A 19,780-nucleotide genomic window follows, 5' to 3' on the forward strand; every position below is an offset into this window, starting at 1 on the left:
TGAAAATTATTTAGTAGAAATGTTTTCAAATTTTGGGGACCACCTTCTTTGTCTACAGGAGAGGCTGTGCAAAATGATCATGATATTCGTGACATTACAAATAAGTTAATTTACAGTCCATGGCAAAGATAACATAAACCTATATATAGGACTGACATAGAACATATTTCTGTGCTTATCATGTGCTGACCAGCTGAGTTTGTGCCTAACGTTTTTGAGGATGAGTGCCTTTATGAAGGCAGATGATTAGATGGATGTGGAATTGTATAAATAATACAGCATTTTACACTGTCATGGTACAAGAAGAAAAGAACAAAATATCACGTTTCAGTTTTATTGTCTCCCTCTCATTTCACACACTTATAGTCCTGAATATATTGAATCCACTGTGAGCTGTACTGATGATCACTCCCGGTAATTGAGGGTGCCAGTGAACCTCCTTAATGTCTGTCTGACCTTGGTGAATGAACAACAACTGAGGGGGCACATCCGGTTCCCCTGCCTCTCCTGCCACAGCTCCTGTGGCCCCTGCTACTTCCTTGTCACGTTCCACACTCAAGTCCCACAACGACACCTGGTCATCTGACCCTGACGCAGCAAACACAGAACTGTCTTTTGGATGCCACTCTACCGACGTCACAGGTGCCGAATGGTGCTTGAATGTTGCAGCTGCTTTACCTTCCTGCAATCAGGACACAGTTATGTTCTCATACAGATCTTTTTCAAAAGCAGGAACCATACTGTGGAACAATCTTCCAAACAACATCCAGAACATATGCAAACTCGACCAGTTCAAGCAAATGCTAAACACAGCTTTTTGACACTGCCTTTGTCTGAGCAATATATATAAACATTAACCTTATTATTATTATTACCAGGCTGGAAACCAACATAGACACAGACACATAAGACTATAAATTTTTCTCCATTGAATATGAGATACTATAACCTGTATGCTAAGACATACTGAACATGCAACACGTACAATGAAACTGTTAACCAACAAACAACAGTGGTACGATATAATGAGTGAATTTAGTTTTACACTTTTGTTAGCAATATTCCAGCAATATCATGGTGGGGGACACCAGAAATGGGCTTCACACATTGTACCCATGTGGGGAATGGAACCCAGGTCTTCGGCAATCGCTTTAACCTCTAAGCTACCCCAGTTCGATACAAGGATACAAACCTGAAACTGTCGAAGATCCCAGACCTTGACCATCCCATCATCTCCGCCAGACAAAATGAAGGGCTCATGTCGGTTCCAGTGGATCACATTGACGTCCCGATCATGGGCATCTGTAACTGTCAGCATGCAGGCCTTCCCTGGAGCAGCCCGGGCATCCCACACTCGGATTGTTCGATCAACAGAGCATGAGGTGAACACCTTCAAAACAAAGTATACAATGTCTATCATATACAATCAAACCCTTTTTGTTGTTTAATGTCATGTTTGTCAATATTCCAGCTATATGACACCTAGATGTAATGGATCTGGAGTTGACCATCTACTGGTGGTTTATGGTAAATTCTAATGATACTGGGTATAAAATCACCAAATAAACCAGATCACCAGGACTGACCACACCATGGTTTAGTCAATTCTTGGACAAGGTTGACCTGGGAAACTACTCTAACCCAGAATGCCATGGGGTAGTGAAGCTCTGTTAATCTGTAGACATTTCCAGTGAAACCCAGAAAAACACAATTCGTATGGAGTTGTGTCCCTTTATATGGTGTTGACAAGCTGAACTGTAAATAAACAGTATGTTGTGTTTCTGGACTAACAAGGTTTCACTGTACAGAAACATTAGCTGCAAGAAACCAAACTTCCTAAGCAGTCATCATTAACTTCTGATCAGGACTTTGATGAATCCAAATCTTACGAGCAGTTACTGGACCCAACAAAATTTGATTACACAAAAATATTTTAAAGGTTCTCATTTAGCAAATATTTGGGCAGAAAATTCTATTCCGCAGCACAAGTTCATCAATAGCTTACTTAGGGTCTGTGTAACAAAAACAGGTCAGTACAATGCTTATTGCAATAAACTGTTACTTTGACAGGTAGCTTAATCAAAGTGTTTTACTGCTGATCTGTGGACAGAGACAATTATCAATACTGTGAAGAATGAAATGGGATTTACACACCATATCTTACAAACTGACACCAACATCACTCTGAGCTGACTCATTAACATACTGTACTTTTGTTCATCATGTATATTTTCACAGGACGACAGACCCGTGAAGATCCGGTTAGAATTTATCTTCAGCAACTCATGCTTGTCATAAGAAGTGACTAACAGGATCGGGCAGTCAGGCTCGCTGACTTGGTTGACACATGTCATTGTATCCCAATTGAGCAGATCACTGTTAATCACTGGATTATCTGGTCCAGACTCGATTATCTACAGACCACCGCCACATAGCTGGAATATTGCCGAGTGTGGCGTCAAACAACCAACCAACTACAGGAAGACAATTCCACGTTTACACGGAAACATTAATTATCAAGAAGGTACATCCTCACATTATCTTCATTAGGCGACCACTGCACATCCTCAACAGATGCTGTATGGCCAATGAATGGCCGCTGGTCCACCTTCCATGTCCCATCCTCAAGCGGGGTCCATAAGTGGATGTGTTTGTGACAGTCGCCACTCAGCAAGCGACCTGCAAAGAATTAACTAGGTTAAAACAATAAGATGGAGGTGGTGTATAATTGTGAAAAAATAGTAATAGCTTCATCTCAGCATATCAACTGAAAGCATGGAGGGAAAGCTCAGTAATGAAGGCCATGCTTGCTTGTTGATAAAAGCTGAAGATGGTCACCTGTCAATAATCTAGAACCAATCAGTAACTGGTATTATTGTTTGTGAGATGAAGTAAAACGGTGTATCATTATGAGCAATGTTCAACACCACTTGGTATGCAGTCGGCCACCTCAGAGTCTCACCAGCCAACACAATCAGTTCCCAGGACCATTTAAGTGGCGTTTATTCACTTTTGCATTTCTTTAAAAACAATCCTTACTTGCAGTATGTCAGCAAAAGCCCACTTTAAAATGAAAATAATGAAGGTTATAAACATTAACAATAATAAAGATTTCAGGGGTTGAAGATCAGGGTTAGTCAGGAAACCGGAAGGACAACTTGTGCAAGGCTTTACCTGTCACTGTTGGAGACCAGTCAAGAGCAAAGCCTTCAGTTTGGTGACCAGTGAATGTGAAGATGGGAGGTGGAGACTCTTGATTCCTTGTGTATGTTGCCATAACACCAACATCTTTCACTGCATCTAATGGCCGAGTCAAGTCCCATATGTGAACTTTCCCAGTCTCTGACCAAGACGCTGCTATAGACTTCTGTCCAGTATTGGTTGCCTGAAAAAGATAAATGAGTGAGTGAGTATATGGTTTTATGCTGCTTTTAGCAATATCACAGCCGGGGACACCAGAAATGGGCTTCTCACATTGTACCCATGTGGGGAATCGAACCCAGGCCTCCAGCATGACGAACAAACGTTTTAACCACTAGGGTTACCCCATCGACCCCCAAAAAGATAAATGAAGCTACAGTAAAATTTGAATGACACTATTGTGCACTGTATAACACATTAGTAGACACTACAACAAATCCAACAAATTTTTCTGTTATTATTCATGAAAATGAGCAACTGTTTTCATAATGATATGCAGAAGGATTACTGGCAATAAAACAAATACTGATCTTGCACCTAAAGTACATTCGAGCATAAAAATCCTGAGAACTCAATCCTGAGAACCTGGCGCCATAAATAATCCTGTCCTCAAAAACTTACTCGTATTCTGTTAACGTTGCCACTGTGTTTCATCAGTACTGTCTCCAGCTCGGGTGTTTCTCCATCTTCCTCCTCATCCTTCTCATCATCGCTTTCTTCATCCTCAGACTCTTCCTTTTCTTTGCGTTTTGTGCAAGTTAGCCATCTTCATCACAATCACATGGTTTGTGTGGCCTCTCTCTGACTGGGTTCCAGCAACACAGTAGCAAGTCAGAGGAAATGTGTCTCTGTCATCACCCAAGTCATCTCGCAAAATGTCAAAACTTAAGCATGGTGCACCTGTAGATATACATTAATCAAAACATTAATAAAGGCATTAACATTACTGGATCCTATAAACATAATAAGCATGTTTTCAACATGTTAACTACATCATGTACATGCAGTAACATAATGGGAGTCAGTATCACTTTGTGTTACAACACAAATTAGATATTGAAATAACATTTTTTTAGTTGTGAGTGGGTGAGTTTAGTTTTACGCCGCTTTTAGCAATATCTCAGCAATATCACACTAGGGGGACACCAGAAATGGGCATCACACATTGTACCCATGTGGGGACTCGGAACCCGGGCCTTCGGCTTTAACCATTAGGCTACCAAACCGTCCCTTTTAGTTGTGAAAGTTTATGGTAAATGAACAAGAACTCTATTTTTGCTGCTATTTTTTATCTGAAACTAGAATCATGACTGAATCAATATTTAAATCATATTAACATGTATTTAATATGGTTTATAATGTAAAATGGGTACTGCATTTAACAAGTTTCTGTAACCTATATCAGATCAGATATATATATAATGACATTATATGGATATATAATTACCCCTTTTCATGATCAAATACTGGAAAATGAATCCTTGTATGAAGAATGTGAAGAAATAATATCATTTTTATGTCACAGCATCACCACCATCACAAGAACATGTCTACACGTTTCAAAGCATTATATACAACTGTACATCCTGATGTAATTAAAAGTCATGTGTGGTGTACAGACTTGGGTCAGTTAGTTTAGATTTAAGTTGGTCAAGCACCCCTACAATTAACAAAGTTTTATAATGCTCCAATCTGTGACCATAGCCTTTACCGTGGACGTTAAATGTAGTCATATTATGTGTCTATGATTATGTTTTTTTTAATTACATATTTTACGGTTTTGATTGAATAAGTTTACTCAGTTCATATTGGTCTCAACAGTATCTAAAATACAGAACATTACTGAAGATTTAGCATGATAATCACGGAATCCCAGAAGATCCATATCCAGAGATTCATGACCAGCAACAACTGCTGACCCGAATCTACTCTTTTCATCAGATTATTACCTGCTTTGGAGCATTCGTCAATTTTGGATGACACGTACCCATTAAAATTGTTTATGGCAAGACCTCCCAAATTAGATTGCTTTAATCAATACAGATCATAAAACAAGACAAAAATATGTTTCTAACCATTTATACAGCAATAAATTCACATAAATTCAAACCTGCAGCTTTCATAACAACTTTTTCACAGCACTTTTACATTCACTATATGCTTCCAACATTTGTTCAACACATTAATTTATTTCACATTTTAAACATTTACTCGACCACTTCCAACGTTAATTCATTTTACGCTGTTTCATGTAAAACAAACATTTGTTTCACTTTTCCAACATTCATTATTCATCTGAAACATTCATTCGTTTACAATCCAAACTTTCAGTCATTTGTTGTGTTTGATTTCAGTTTTACGACAGGCATGCAAAGCTTTAGTAATGTGTATGCTGTATGTTTCACTCGTACAGTTGATTATGAACCAGTTTCCGGTCCAAAACGAGTATCGGTCTCCGTGGTCACGGATTGTCCAGTTCACTGATAACGTAATCCCAGTAAATGTAGTGAAGTGTAACAACTAACGGTTCCATTGTGTCCACGATATTTTGTTATTATATTTTTGTGATTTTCGCTGACTGTGACATACCAGTCTGAGCTTGGTGGTACATTATGTAGGCCGATTCATCGCAGACTAATTCTTCGTCATCGTCCATTTCCCCGCCCGGAAGGTAAACTCTTGGTTCACTGTTCCCTCCTTCGTCTTCTTGCATCTCATCGTCATTTTCGTCTCTTTCCTCTTCATCCCCTTCCATGTTTACATCATCCTCGCTATCCGACGCCATTGCGAACATGTGCTTGGAAATCGACCTTCACCTTTTGAGCTAATCTCAACTTTGACCCCATTTTGTACCCAATCAAAACAATAGAATCTTGCATCCATTCGATACACATAAACAATATGGCCGGCGTTGGCTAATTGACACAGAAAGGTAAACTGATTTTGTCGAAATAAGTGTATAGGATACTTTAAATGTAACAGTAGTAAGTGAAACAATGGTGAATTATGTGATGTATCAATTTCTATGAAAACAGATTACTTTTACCGTGTGTACACTTAGGAAACGCTCAAAATTACAGTATCTCCTAATTTCGTTATGGCATGTTTGTTCATGACGAGGCGTTTGGCGTTATTTTTACCCATAAACAAATACTGTTTTAGCCTAAAAGAATTACCTTCTTGTTTCTCTGTTTGGTTGATGTAAGTGACACTGTTCATGATTGACTGAGTCTTGATATTTGCCTATATTCCCATGAGAGATTCTGTGAAATGAACATCTGCATCAGTTCAAAGAAAGGGCTTCAATATCAAAGAATTACACCAGACTGTGTTTGTTTAATCATATTACCTGCACACTCATCTAATTATTTAGTGATACTAGCCTGGAATTCGTTATAATATTATGAAGGGATAATGACTTTGGGAATAAAAAGTTACAGAATTCACTTAGTCCCCTTTAGTTTTTTACCTCAAGTATAAATGCAATTCACTGGTGAAACCAAAGGCGATTTTCAGAAACACATGACATTTGTGATCGTTTTGGAGAAAATGGCCACCTCTTTAGCATGTTTCAATCGAAAATATCCAGCAGGAATTCTTGATAACTGAACATGTTATACATCTTGTCGTACTCCGTGACTTGACTGATTGCATGACATCATACTCCAAAGGCAAGGACACTGCTCATGATATCCATAACACGATTTGTCAAGTCCGGCCAGTTGTTGATGTCCTACAGGTGAATGAAGCATTTGGCACAAAATATTTGTTCTAAAAGTTGTTTTTCACTGATGAAAACAAACACAAAAGTATTACCTCTCAAAAAGAATTTGCAGGTTGAAGATGATTAAAACATGCTAAAAGGACAATATTGTTTCTTTGATAAATCAAGATGCTATTTCATGACTTGATCTTTGACATGTTAAATCAATTTACATATTTCCCAATGCCACCAGACAAACTGATTGTGGTAATTCATAGACCTTCAGAAACTCAATTCACCACATATCACATCAGCTGGTCAGCATGATAAGTCTGATGTATGAAGTCAGGCTCAAAATCTTTCCTTGGATGGAGATGGAGTATCCTGGTGGTTTAGACATTTGCTTGCTACGCTGAGGCCCGGGTTCGATTCCCCATATATGTACAATGTGTGAAGCCCATTTATGGTCTCCTGCCATGATATTGCTGGAATTTTGCCATACTGACATAAAACCCAACTCAATATTCACTCCTTTAAATCTCTTAAATTACATGTTTTGACCCAAAGAATCCAGGTGAACTTAATACCATGATGTATTGTCAGACACCATTTCACAAACAGAGCTCAATTTATGGAAATGAAACATACTTGCAAATGGTGCAGCCTTAAATAATAAAATTATCCAGATAGTGCTTGAGTTTTGGTACTGATGATTTAAAACATTATTATAACATATTTATTCTGGGTCTGATCAGATCATATTAGCTTACTTCTTGAAATGTCTTGACATGAACAGCGTCTGTAAAGTCTGTGTTTGTTGAACAGCAAGATATTAACATGCAATGGGAACATGTCATTGATATGAGGTTGCATTTGCATTTTGCAGTTTTAGGTTGCACCAGTGCAAGTTCTAAATGCTTAAACTTTGTATATTAGGGATGTCACGATACATAAGTTTCATGAATCAATACGTATCACGATACCCATGTCACGATTTGATACGTATCACGATACCTATTTTCTCATCATTATTGTGTAAATTTAGTTACATTTTGAACATTGATATTTCATAATTTATAACTGTCCATGAAAAGATCAACATTTTTTATTCTCAGAGACTAAAAAGTTCTAATTTCCCATCTTTGTGCATGAAACATAATCATTTATAACTCTCATAACATCAAAAAACATAATACAATTGCAAAATGTAAACGATACGTAAACATATTTAAACCGATACTTTCAAAACTAAATATCGATACAGTTTTGAATGTATCGATAAATGTATCTTCTTAGAAAAAGTATCGATGTATCGTGGCATCCTTATTGTAAATACATGTATTCAGCTTCTTCACCTAGACCTTATGACTGATTAAGCTTAAAGGTCACATGCAACCAAAAAATCAAACATAATTAAAACACAATTATCACTTATTCATGACATATAATATACATTGCTGGTTATGAAAAAACATATAAACAAAATTATTAGCGTACAATCGCAAATCAAAAGTGTAATATTGTGTACTTTGGTTTACTTCCCAAGAAACGAAGCAGCCGGGATACCGAACCCAGTCAGAGCGGGTGGGTGTGCACTCAAGTGTAACGGTTGGTTCATTTGCAGATGCCCTCACGGCTCATTGTGTGTGTATATATAGAGATGTTCGGTTTTGTAAATACATGCTCATTTTTTGTGTATAACATTTTGCAATCAACAGACATCATAACATGTCATGTGTTCAAGTATCACACCTGCCTGTCTGTGTAATTACATAATGTGACAGAGACCAAACTCGGGCCATAAATCAGTGCGTTTTGTTTATGGTGTATAGCCTGATTGGTGTTCAGTTCAAATTGCATGTGGTCAGTGGTCGCAGTTGTGTATTGAATATTGTCATTATCAGACAGGCAGACAGGCAGGCAGACACACAGGTGTCAATAAGACAAGACATTGAGTTTTGTCTGTGACAACGACATATCTACAGTAGAACATGGATATAGCGAACACGGATATAGCGTACAAACGGATATAGCGAACAAATTTAAAAGTCCCGTCAACAGTCCTTATATCATTAAAATTATACGCGAATAACGAACTCGTGAGTAGCGAATTAACGGCTATAGCGAACTGATTTACTACCCCCAAGACCCAATTAAGGACGTGATTAGCGAACTCACTCAGTGTCAGCACAGCCACTTAGCGGTACAGTATAGATCAATCTTGTTGGCGGTGAATCAACATTGATTGATGGTCATTAATTAATTAACAAAACAAACATATCGTGTTTAACCCATTCAACAACCTTGCATTTTCATTAAAAAATAAAATAAATTTATTAAAGTTGTAGTTGTATTATTTCAATTTTATTATAAAATAAACTTCATATTTATCAACATGATATAGGTAATGTCTGTGAATGTCCTCATCTCTACAATCCAAGATGGCGGTCAAATGTGAATATCTACGCGCTATTTTTCAACTTTATAAGTTGAATTTGCATTTTTGATGATTTGTTTCGGTAAGTCCATACCGAAAGGTATCAGAATCTGCAAAGTTGTGTTTTACGTTGCATGTGACCTTTAAGCTTAATCTTGAAATATATTATCTAGAATTTTCGTCAAAGTAAAACACAATATGACCTGACTTCAAGACTACATTTTTAATTTTTTAAAGAACTTCATTTAATGAATATTCTTTCTTAGTGCTGAGGTGGCATAGGCCCGAGTGGTCCAGTTGTCAATGCAATTTGCTTATTTGATTATTTTTCAAGGTTTGTCAGTGCCATGGCAATGGTATATATGTAGGAATGACTAGGACTCAGATCTGTGGTGGGTCTCTAATCTATTGCGGGTTTCCTAATCCGTGGCAGGTCTGATTGTTCGAATGTTACATGACGTCATCGCAGGAAAAATCGTCAGGAAAATCTTCAAAGCTAAGAAAATGGAAACCTGATGATAGAAAATGATGGTTTTGTGATTGTGGAGCCACCTACAAAGAAGATGAAACCCGTATCAAAAGATCCCAATGCAGAAACATTTTGGAACGACATGGAAAAAATATGTGAGATTACAAAACTGAAAATGCTGAATTCGAAATGGGGACGTGTAAAGATTTGTAAGATCAGCATGGCCTAAAATTTCGAAGCTCTCTTAGTTCTATGATAGTCGTAAAAACATTAGCAATATCGACAGATGATCTTAGCACTGACAGAGCTTCGAAAATCTAGGCCCAGGGTTATCAGGGGTAAGTTAGAAACACATAAATGAAATGCCATTAACTCCTATTCTACAGAGCTGAAATGTTCTTATGACGATGAGTAGGGAATCCGCCACAGATTAGGGGAGGTACGGCAACTAGCCATGAATTTGAAAATGTGCCTTGGATTTGGAAATCTGCCACGGATTTGAGGCTGCCATGGATCCGAGTCCTACATATTACCAATCACATATTACCAATCACCAGAGTGGTATTCATTTAGGAACTGCATCACTTCAGGCTTTCACCTCACATGAGCTGATGAGACATTGTTATATGACGAAATACTGTTCAAAGTGACATTGAAACTCACTCAATCACTCTCACACTCACTCAAACCCACCCACTGACTCACTTTCACACTAACTCACTCTCACACTCACTCAAACCCACCCACTCACTCACTCACTGAGCTGAAACTTGGTTAAATGGTAAAGAGAGTTCATTTCACTGTGTATATTTTTATTTTACTGTATATATTACAGACTGAATCAGTATTTTCTGTCAGTGCAAATATGGCTTGATATATGAACTCAGTGTAGAACCTTGGTGTATAACCTATGTCTCTGTTTGACCATGTTCACATGAAGGAGAGTCTCCTGGACAGTGTGTATGTGTACACATGTTGCATTATATTTGGGGTAAACTGTCAACTGAGCTTCAGATGACATTTCAGATCCTGGATGTTGATAAATTGTACAGTGTATATTCCTATATGTCATTGCACAGCCACATGAACTTGGAAAATAATAGGATAGTGTCAGCTTTAGTAAATGTACCAGGAACGTATTACAAATGTGCTTAAACATTTTTCTTTGAAATGAAACAAAGATACTTCAATCTGAGATTAAGTCAAACGGAATATTGAACAATTTACAAACCTTCTCAAGAAGTGTATTTTGCTTTTGAGTTTATTTCAAATTCATTAGTTTATGGACAGTCATTAAGAAGGTATAAGGATGTGGGCCATGCTCCGTCATTATACTAAATGATTGGTGCTTAATGATACTTTTAGTCGCAAATATCTGATCATTTTATAATTTTCTATCAATTGAGTTGGGGGTACATTATCTTCATGTTTGGACATTATATTGTTTTAAATTTTAGCTGGTTATCATCATGAATAAATGCTAGTTTGATTATAAGGTATATATAAATATACTGTTTTGTTTTGGTAAAATGGATGAGACTTTTTTCACTGGTGTCAATTTAAAAGTCACAGATTTATTTATTTTTTTTTTTTTTAAATTCTTTAATGAGTTAATAATTCCACAGAGGTAGATTTCCATATACCCCTCAGCAGTAATTGCAAACAATATTTGCATACCTTCACCCATACTAGAAGGGTTGCATACTTCTTTCCACATAACACTGTATACTATCTGGTACAAACGTGACCTTTATCTGTATATTGTCAGGATATGAAAGGACACTGTGATGAACTCAGAAGTAAAGAGCCCAAATCCATATATGGATTTTGTGGCAATACTGAAGCAGACATATTTGTTTGACACATCGTGTGGTTGGTAACTATTCTATCAGGATAAGTGAAATTTGAGCACTTATTGTTAGTGTTTACCTCAACATTCAGTATACATTTACATACATTTCCAAGTCAGGTTTTCATTGCCTTCCTTAATAACCAGCTTCCATTGTTTAAAACACGCTGTTTTTGGTGCCACTGAAAAGCAGTTTGCTGTGTTTGGTTTTAAGCATGCTGTTGCTTGGCACCATGTTTAAGAATTGTTTCTCAATTTACTACTCAACATGTTCCAGCTTGTATTTACACATGCCAATCCACAATTTCAAGAGTTAATTTTATGAGTCTAACTTATCTAGCATAGTAGGAATAAAATAATATTATTACATACACTTTGTGTGATCATCATCTGGGCACAAGTCTCAGATTACCCTGTATACAGTTGGGTTATCCCAGTAGCCTAGTGGTTAAGGCATTCACTTGTCTCATCGAAGGCCCGGGTTCAGTTCCCCACATGGGTACAATGTGTGAAGCCCATTTCTGGTGTCCCCCACGGTGATATTGCTGGAATATTGCTAAGAGCAGTGTAAAGCTAAACTCACTCACATACTCACACTCACTCACTCACTCACTCACTCACTCACTCACTCACTCACTCACTCACTCACTCACTCACTCACTCACTCACTCACTCACTCACTCACTCACTCACTCACTCACTCACTCACTCACTCACTCACTCACTCACTCACTCACTATCATGTTGTTTGCCTTATCAAAGTGGTAAATGTCTCAGACCTGCACCAGAGTGCCGAAATTCCTCCCTCGTTAAGGTCATTCACAGTTATATAATTGAAATACCTTTCAAAGTGAAGTGCCATTCAACCAAACTACTTATGATATACTGTTACAAACCTTTTTACTTGACAAGCCAGTGCATGGCTCATAGAATCCTTTCTGTAGATTTTAATGTTATTATAGATTATTCTTAGCTGCACATACTACACCAAACAGAATTCTACTACTAGTGAGGAACAGCCATATAACCTTTACAAGCAGAGTTTTGTTGCGGAAGACAATTTCAATAGGTGGACTAGCTCTTCAGTCTTGCATGAAAAAATGAATCATACTGCATGACAGAATAGCACTATAACTTTTTTACTGATGTCATAACATTTGCTTCAGCAGGTACGGATAAGTGTTATTGATGTACATTTTCAAATGCATTAAATGTCTGTGTGATTAATACTCTGGTTCAGTTTTTTAACTTAAGTTATTGTATAATGCTTTCATTGTTCTTGGTATTTAAGTGTAAAGAAAATTTCACTTATCCTGATAGAATAGTTACCAAACACACGATGCAGCACACAGATATTGTTGATAATGTTTTGCATAATGTCTTAAGAAGAAATAGTTGTGGAAAATGTCAGCATTTAGTTTGTCACATTTTCCAGTCCAATATCTTAGGAAGGACATTTTGGATAAAATCTTACAAAAAGCAACTGAATTGAAAATTTGGATTGTTACGCAACAAACTGGAACAGAATGTGTAATGGGCATGTGTTGGCGGAGGTGACAATAGCTGACAGAATACAGTATTGATGTTCAGGGTGATATATTCTGACGTCAATGCCTTCCTGCCTCATCCAATGATGAGACTCATTCACACAAAACACTGAGTGAAAACAGTCTTGGTTTATTATGGCAACCGGTGCTACCAGTGCTAAGTGTATAACCACAAACATACCCCAATTTTCCATATTGACATTTTTCAGTCAGGATATTTAGAGACATCCATGTTGTTTCCTATGCTTGCGACAGTTGTATAGATTATTGATTCCAACATAGTCCTGTTCAGTGTATAAGCTTGCTGCTTATTTTAATCAAGCATTCGATGTATTTACACAAAGCTGGGCAGACCACCCTGTTTCTAGGCAGGAACTGCTGTTTATCAATAAACTTTATCAAATAGCACAATCTCTTTTCATCATAAGAACAGACAGAGTATTACCAAGGGGCAGTTTTCAGACGGTTGACACTCAATATATCATTGTAAAGTCTGTTAGCTATCCTCTTGACTGTACTTTGAATTTTGTGGTGTACTACCTACATCATTAAGTTCTGTTTGTCGTCTCTGAGTTTAAGATTTGGGTGTTTATATCTTCTTTTCGTTTCTTTGACCAGCTCTTGTTATTGATGAGGATTACAGCAGTTTTGAGGACAGAGCTGTGATCCATGGTCAAACTGAAAATGATGCAGACAAAGCAACAGTAAGTATCATAATATCAGTAGGTAGGAAGATATGACATGTCGGCAGCCATATTGGGATGGTTGTCAGATGGTGATGTTCACAGCAGCCATATTGTTTGTCAATATGGAACAAGAGATGAACCGATTGATCTCACTTAAGTCGTTGTTGAGGATTTTGATTGGGAGATAGATGTTGAGATTTTGAAAAATATGTTTTTGATTTGTCTTAGGTCAAGAAGTACAGATTCAATGTGATTACTGTTTGATAGCATGTGTAAGTCTTCACTGATGATCATGATACAAATTATGCAGTGACATTTGAAATTACACAATGTGGCACATTGTTCATATTAAATAAAATTTTCAACTTGTTTTAATTATTCTGCTAATGCAAGACAACTAGGTTTTTCAATATTTTGTGTATCATTTAATTATTTTTAATAACCAGCCAAACCTGAAGATGTTTCATGAATTTTGTAAATTCTAAAACATGTGAGTTTATGGATTCATGCAATTTTATATGACTTGAAAGTATGATATTCACTGCAGTGCATTGTTTGTAATCTTAAGGATGTCTGTTGGAAGCTGTTGATCACTGAAAAACTTGAATGGTTGTGTTTCGGGAGTGCTTTAAAGAGATATATTATGCTTGTTTGTTTGTTTGTTTCCACACACAGCAATATTCCAGTTATATGATGGCGGTCTGTAAGTAATCAAGTCTGGACAAGACAATCCAGTGATTGACATCATGAGCATCAATCGATCTTGGTGATACAATGACATGTAACAACCCAATTAGTCTGTCTTTTTTATGAAGCAGTCATGGACTAAAAGTCAAATCTCAAAATATACAGCATAATATGCCATAGAATGTCAGGCTAAATTATTGCTTCATATTTAGGGTGGGTTTTGGGTTTTTGGTTTTTGTCATTTTTGTTTTGGTATTAATCTTTGAATGTTCCTAATGACGTCATAATGGATGTCATGCCTAAACCTACACCAACTTGATGTATATCACTGTGTTTATGTAAAGACATTTTGGATAAGACAAGTGGGACAGAAAACAAAACTATGGAATGAGTGGGCTTTATAGCAGTATGAGAAGATACATGTTCTAAAGATAAATACTGCAAGATAAAGTAGCTGATGTGTCTCTGATAATAGAACATATTGAAAATACTTGACATAAGACAATAGGGACTGTTTATAATTTATGGCTAGTGGGGGTGATTATATTTTTTTTTGGGGCGCATTTTGTTGGGGGTCACATGTGCTACTGGGATTTGGTCACTAATTTCATTCACATTGTACATGCTACTCCATATATTTCATCACCATCATCTCTCTCTCTCTCTCTCACACACACACACACACACCACACAATATGGTCCCTTACCAAATGATTGTTTTACAGCCCCAGAAAGGGATCGCAGTTGGCCTAGTTTTCTATACAGAGGCATGTTCTTTTAGCATGCCAAAAACCTATGACTATGACTCACAGGTTGCTTTGAATGAAAACAATATTTGATTTAAATGAGCACCAAGGTTTTGCTTGTGGTGTTCACCTGCAAGGTAAACATCTAAGATCTGCATCACCACAGACTTTGATCCTTCATCAAGCTGACATGCCAAATGAAGAATTGAACCAAACTCACTCACTGGAGGCACCGTCCGTACACCAAGATAGAATGTGCCATTAAGGAGTGACTTTAAATTGTTCTTGTGGGACATTAAACCGGTAACTGCTATATCGTGAGGTTCCTAAAAACCCATCATTTACATCTAATGATCACAGACAATAGAGATGCAATTAGTCATGAATAAATAATCCATTTGCTGATGACTATATTCACTCATTTCAACATTTTTTAAATCTTTCATTATCTATTTGTTCCTGGTAGGGTTTGTTTCTGTACAAGCTACTTATGTTCTAATCCCTTGATAGTACAAACAACATGTGTGTGTTAGACATGGTATTGTTCCACGAAATGAAGATATCAGAAAATGTGATGAGCCATTCAAACCGTATCTCCTAGACATTCTGCCATGAATTTGGAAAAAAGTCCTTTCTGATTGCTCAGTCAAATGTTTAAAATGACAATAATCACCATGATTTTCAACTGATGAATGGAAATGAAGACATGGAGACACCATCCAACCTCTCCGCTGTTAAAATTAAAACACCATTGGTACTTAAAAATGAAAAGAAAGAAAAACTAATGATGTGTGTAATTCTAGAACACAATTCCAATAATGGCATAACCGTATAAATTACTTCTGCCACCAAGGCAAACTTTGTAGCTCCAACTTTGAAAACATAAATTATATGAAAATCCTTACCCTCATTTTTTTAATTAGGGTAGGTAGAACAACACCATAAAAGCTTGATCAGATATATACATATGTACACTGGACTGAACCATGTCTCTTCTCTCCGTATATACACTACCATCAGAAAATTTGGTTTAATTTCATCAGGGTAGAATACAGATAGCATACTGTTCAATACCAAATGCAGATTAGTATAGTTAAATCTACAGGTAAGCTAGATTTACTTTGAAAACTCATAATGTTTATTTATAACTCTTAGCTTCCTGTCCAGAGCAAAGGATAATTAAATTGTGAATCGTGAAATATTAATGCGCTTCTGCTGGACAATATTGTCCTTCAACAGTATATCAGTATCAGAGTATCAGTGTTGTTTAAAAAGGAAATCTTCCAGAGTTTTGTTTATGAGTGTATTGCTTTTTCAAATGACAAATCTGAACAAGACATGCATTTCAGCTTGGTGAAATGACTACCACATTAAACATGTATTAAATTTATTCAATATATATTGGAACAACTTGGATGTAGTTGCTGTTGCTCCAAATTCTGCCAAACAGCTGGTCTTGTGTAAGTACTAATCATCTGATCACTCATTGTATTGTGGCCTCATAGTTTGTAAGATTCACAAAGAGAGCCAGTGCTACAGAAAACTGCATCTGATATATGTTGGTATTATACAATGGTGATAAACATTTATGGGTTTTATTGAGTGAGTTTAGTTTTACGCCGCACTCAGCAATATTCCAGCTATATGGCAGCGGTCTGTAAATAATCGACTCAGGACCAGATAATCCAGTGATCAACAGCATGAGCATCGGTCTCAGCAGTTGGGAACCGATGACTTATGTCAACCAAGTCAGCGAGCCTGACCACCCGATCCCGTTAGTCTCTATTGAGTATTTGGTACCAGAAATAGTAGCGTTTGAAAGGAAATCTTCAGGCATAAATAGTCAATAAAAGATGATATAATAAAACAGATATGAGAACACATAATGTTTAACATTGTAAAATTCACATTCCTACTAATCATGTGTTAATTCATATGCCTTATATGCCCAGCAGCTCTATCATTTATCAATGCACTGATTAATTTTATGGTTGCCATCAACCAATATATTCCTACTGATATTGTCAATCAATATCACTAAAATAAAGCAACGGGGGTATGCACATCAAATGAAACACCAAGTACGACAAGGGTTGGTCTAAGTTAATGCTCATTCCAACTACTGCGCTTACCCCATTGTAATACAAACCATTAATAGCGATTTGAATCTATGATCGTTTGTTAAACAACTTTTATCCTAAGTTGAATAAAATTCTGAGATTTAAATGTTCAATTGGCAAGGTAAAATTATGAGGATTGCAATCTTATTTTCACTTTATTTTATTTACTTTTTGTTTAAAGTGAAATTGATCGGTACGTTTTCACTGCAAACTGACTATAGTTATGTTTACCATTTCCATTGAAAAATTCTTTTATGCAGTTAATGACTACAATAATACAAGAGACAGCTTAATGTCTCCTTAACGTCAAAAGATAATTGAAATCTGAAAGCATTTGTCTGAAATGATGTAATACAAAGAGAGATAGTTTTATCAACTAAAGTTGTTTTCAGAGAATATGATAAAAATACAACATCACAGGATGGAAGGGGGAATTTAAACATGGTAAAGAATGTACAGGTTGTTAAAAGCAACGACCAAAATGAAAACCTGATAAAACGTATCAAGTTGCTACACATACAATCCAGTGCACCTATCACATTTCCTAACTGTACATACAGACAACGGCTGAGTAGTAGGACAGAATGAATTATAATGGCCACATTTAAACTTGGACAAGAGTAGGTTAACAATGGATTTCATCATGCACTAACCAATGGAACACACAGTTTTATGAAAAACATGTGAAAATACTTTAGGAAAACATCACTTTTAATTTATTATTTATAATAAGTCCATAAAAGATGAAAACAAATTAGTGTGACATGTTATATTTGGGATTACACTTTCTTAGTAAAGTACAAATTCTAGTTCTTTTTGAGTTAAGTCCCATCCGGGATTTGAACCCACACCCTCAGAGTGAGGCACCTAATCGCCAGCACACAAAGTCAATCGCCTAACCCGCTCAGCCACCACGACTTCCACAAAAATGGAAGTCCGACAAATTAGTGTGACCTTGAAATGACAAAATGCTCTTCATTTATTCTGGGAGAAAGATGGGAAATTTGGCTTGGGTCCCCTTTAAGAACCCAGACATCCAAAGGACTAATGCAACAATAGTTCTTCATTCATATGGTACTATGAAGACCAGGGTTAGAATTGGTCTCCAGCAACCCGTGCTTGTCATAATTTCATGTGCTTATGCCATGTTGATGTTATTGTGCTAACGTCTAGTCTCTGAAATGAACATATTTTACAGGAAAAAAATGATTCCTAAATTATGATCATAAAATATACTGAAAAGGAGCCCAGTGACTTTCTTCATTTTCAGAAACTGAAACTGTGGTAATCTAGACTTGCCACATATTCTAGACTTGCATGGACTTTCTTGGATATATTTGTTTCAGGGTCTGCATCACAGAATATTATTGTACTTGACTAATGAATTTCTGCCTGATCATCTTTTCAGTTGACGGCAGTATCACAGTAAATAGCATGTCGAGGTAATATTGTTCAAAGTTGAATTATTTCTGATGGAGTTATAAGGGGCTGGTCATTTATTACAGAGGGGTTGGGTATGTGTTTTGTTAATTAATATCCAAAAGTACATGAGCCTCACTAACTGTTTGTGAACAGATATAGGATTTGCAAAGAGTTGACAAGAGTGTGGGAAGGGTCTTGACAGTTGTAAAATTGTCTCTTGAAGTAAATTTGTCAAAGTGAATAAAAACTTTCATGAAATCTGTGCTCTCTGAGTGTTATTCAGCAAGAAATGTTCAATAAAGAAGAAACTGCAATGAACCAATCATGACCCTCCCCAAAGTTCATTTTTCCTTCTCACGCCCCTCCTCTAAACAGTGTCATATCTTTTTTATGTCTTTCCAAGATTTCCCAAGGCACACCCTCTCTGATACATATAACTGGTCCCAAGGGTTGTTTGCATGTATTGTTAAGTAATTATTCTGTGACTGTCCGTGCTCCCATCATCAATACTTGACAGGATTGTATACACTACCCTCTTTCCCCTGAATACATAGGACTACTTAAAGGTGTAGTGCTAATGTGTGTGTATTTTTAGTCAGCTGTGAAATACACCTGTAACAGCTCAATAAAGTTGAGGCGTACTCTGTGACAACATGCCTGATATTGAAGCAAGCCGTAAGGTATATGACCCCAAGCTATGGCACATACTGCAAGGGAACTATTGGTGTTTGTGTGATGTCTCAGCATGCCTTGGTTTATCTCCAACCAGAACCTGGTCTTGAATACCTTATTATAAAGTATTGATGATGGGATGTTACAGGCATGATGTGTTCCTTTTCCATTTATAACTCACCTGAATTGAAGGTTCTTGTCAGCTTTTGTTATATTTATACCAGCAGCCATGCTCTTAATC

General features: G+C 36.8%; 1 protein-coding gene across 1 annotated transcript; it reads right to left on the reverse strand.

Moving 5' to 3' along the window:
* Window positions 1–320: 320 nt before the first annotated feature.
* LOC124278007 (glutamate-rich WD repeat-containing protein 1-like) lies at window positions 321–6,020 on the reverse strand. Its single transcript, XM_046713736.1, is given in 7 exon segments — window positions 321–682; window positions 1,193–1,390; window positions 2,537–2,679; window positions 3,175–3,385; window positions 3,823–3,946; window positions 3,948–4,101; window positions 5,791–6,020. Coding segments are annotated over 7 exon segments (1,365 nt in total). The 5' UTR covers window positions 5,996–6,020; the 3' UTR covers window positions 321–352.
* Between the last annotated feature and the right edge of the window lie 13,760 nt (window positions 6,021–19,780).

The sequence above is a fragment of the Haliotis rubra genome, unplaced genomic scaffold (genome assembly GCF_003918875.1).
Source record: "Haliotis rubra isolate DU_JTF1 unplaced genomic scaffold, ASM391887v1 Scf23, whole genome shotgun sequence".
Lineage (NCBI taxonomy): Eukaryota > Metazoa > Mollusca > Gastropoda > Lepetellida > Haliotidae > Haliotis > Haliotis rubra.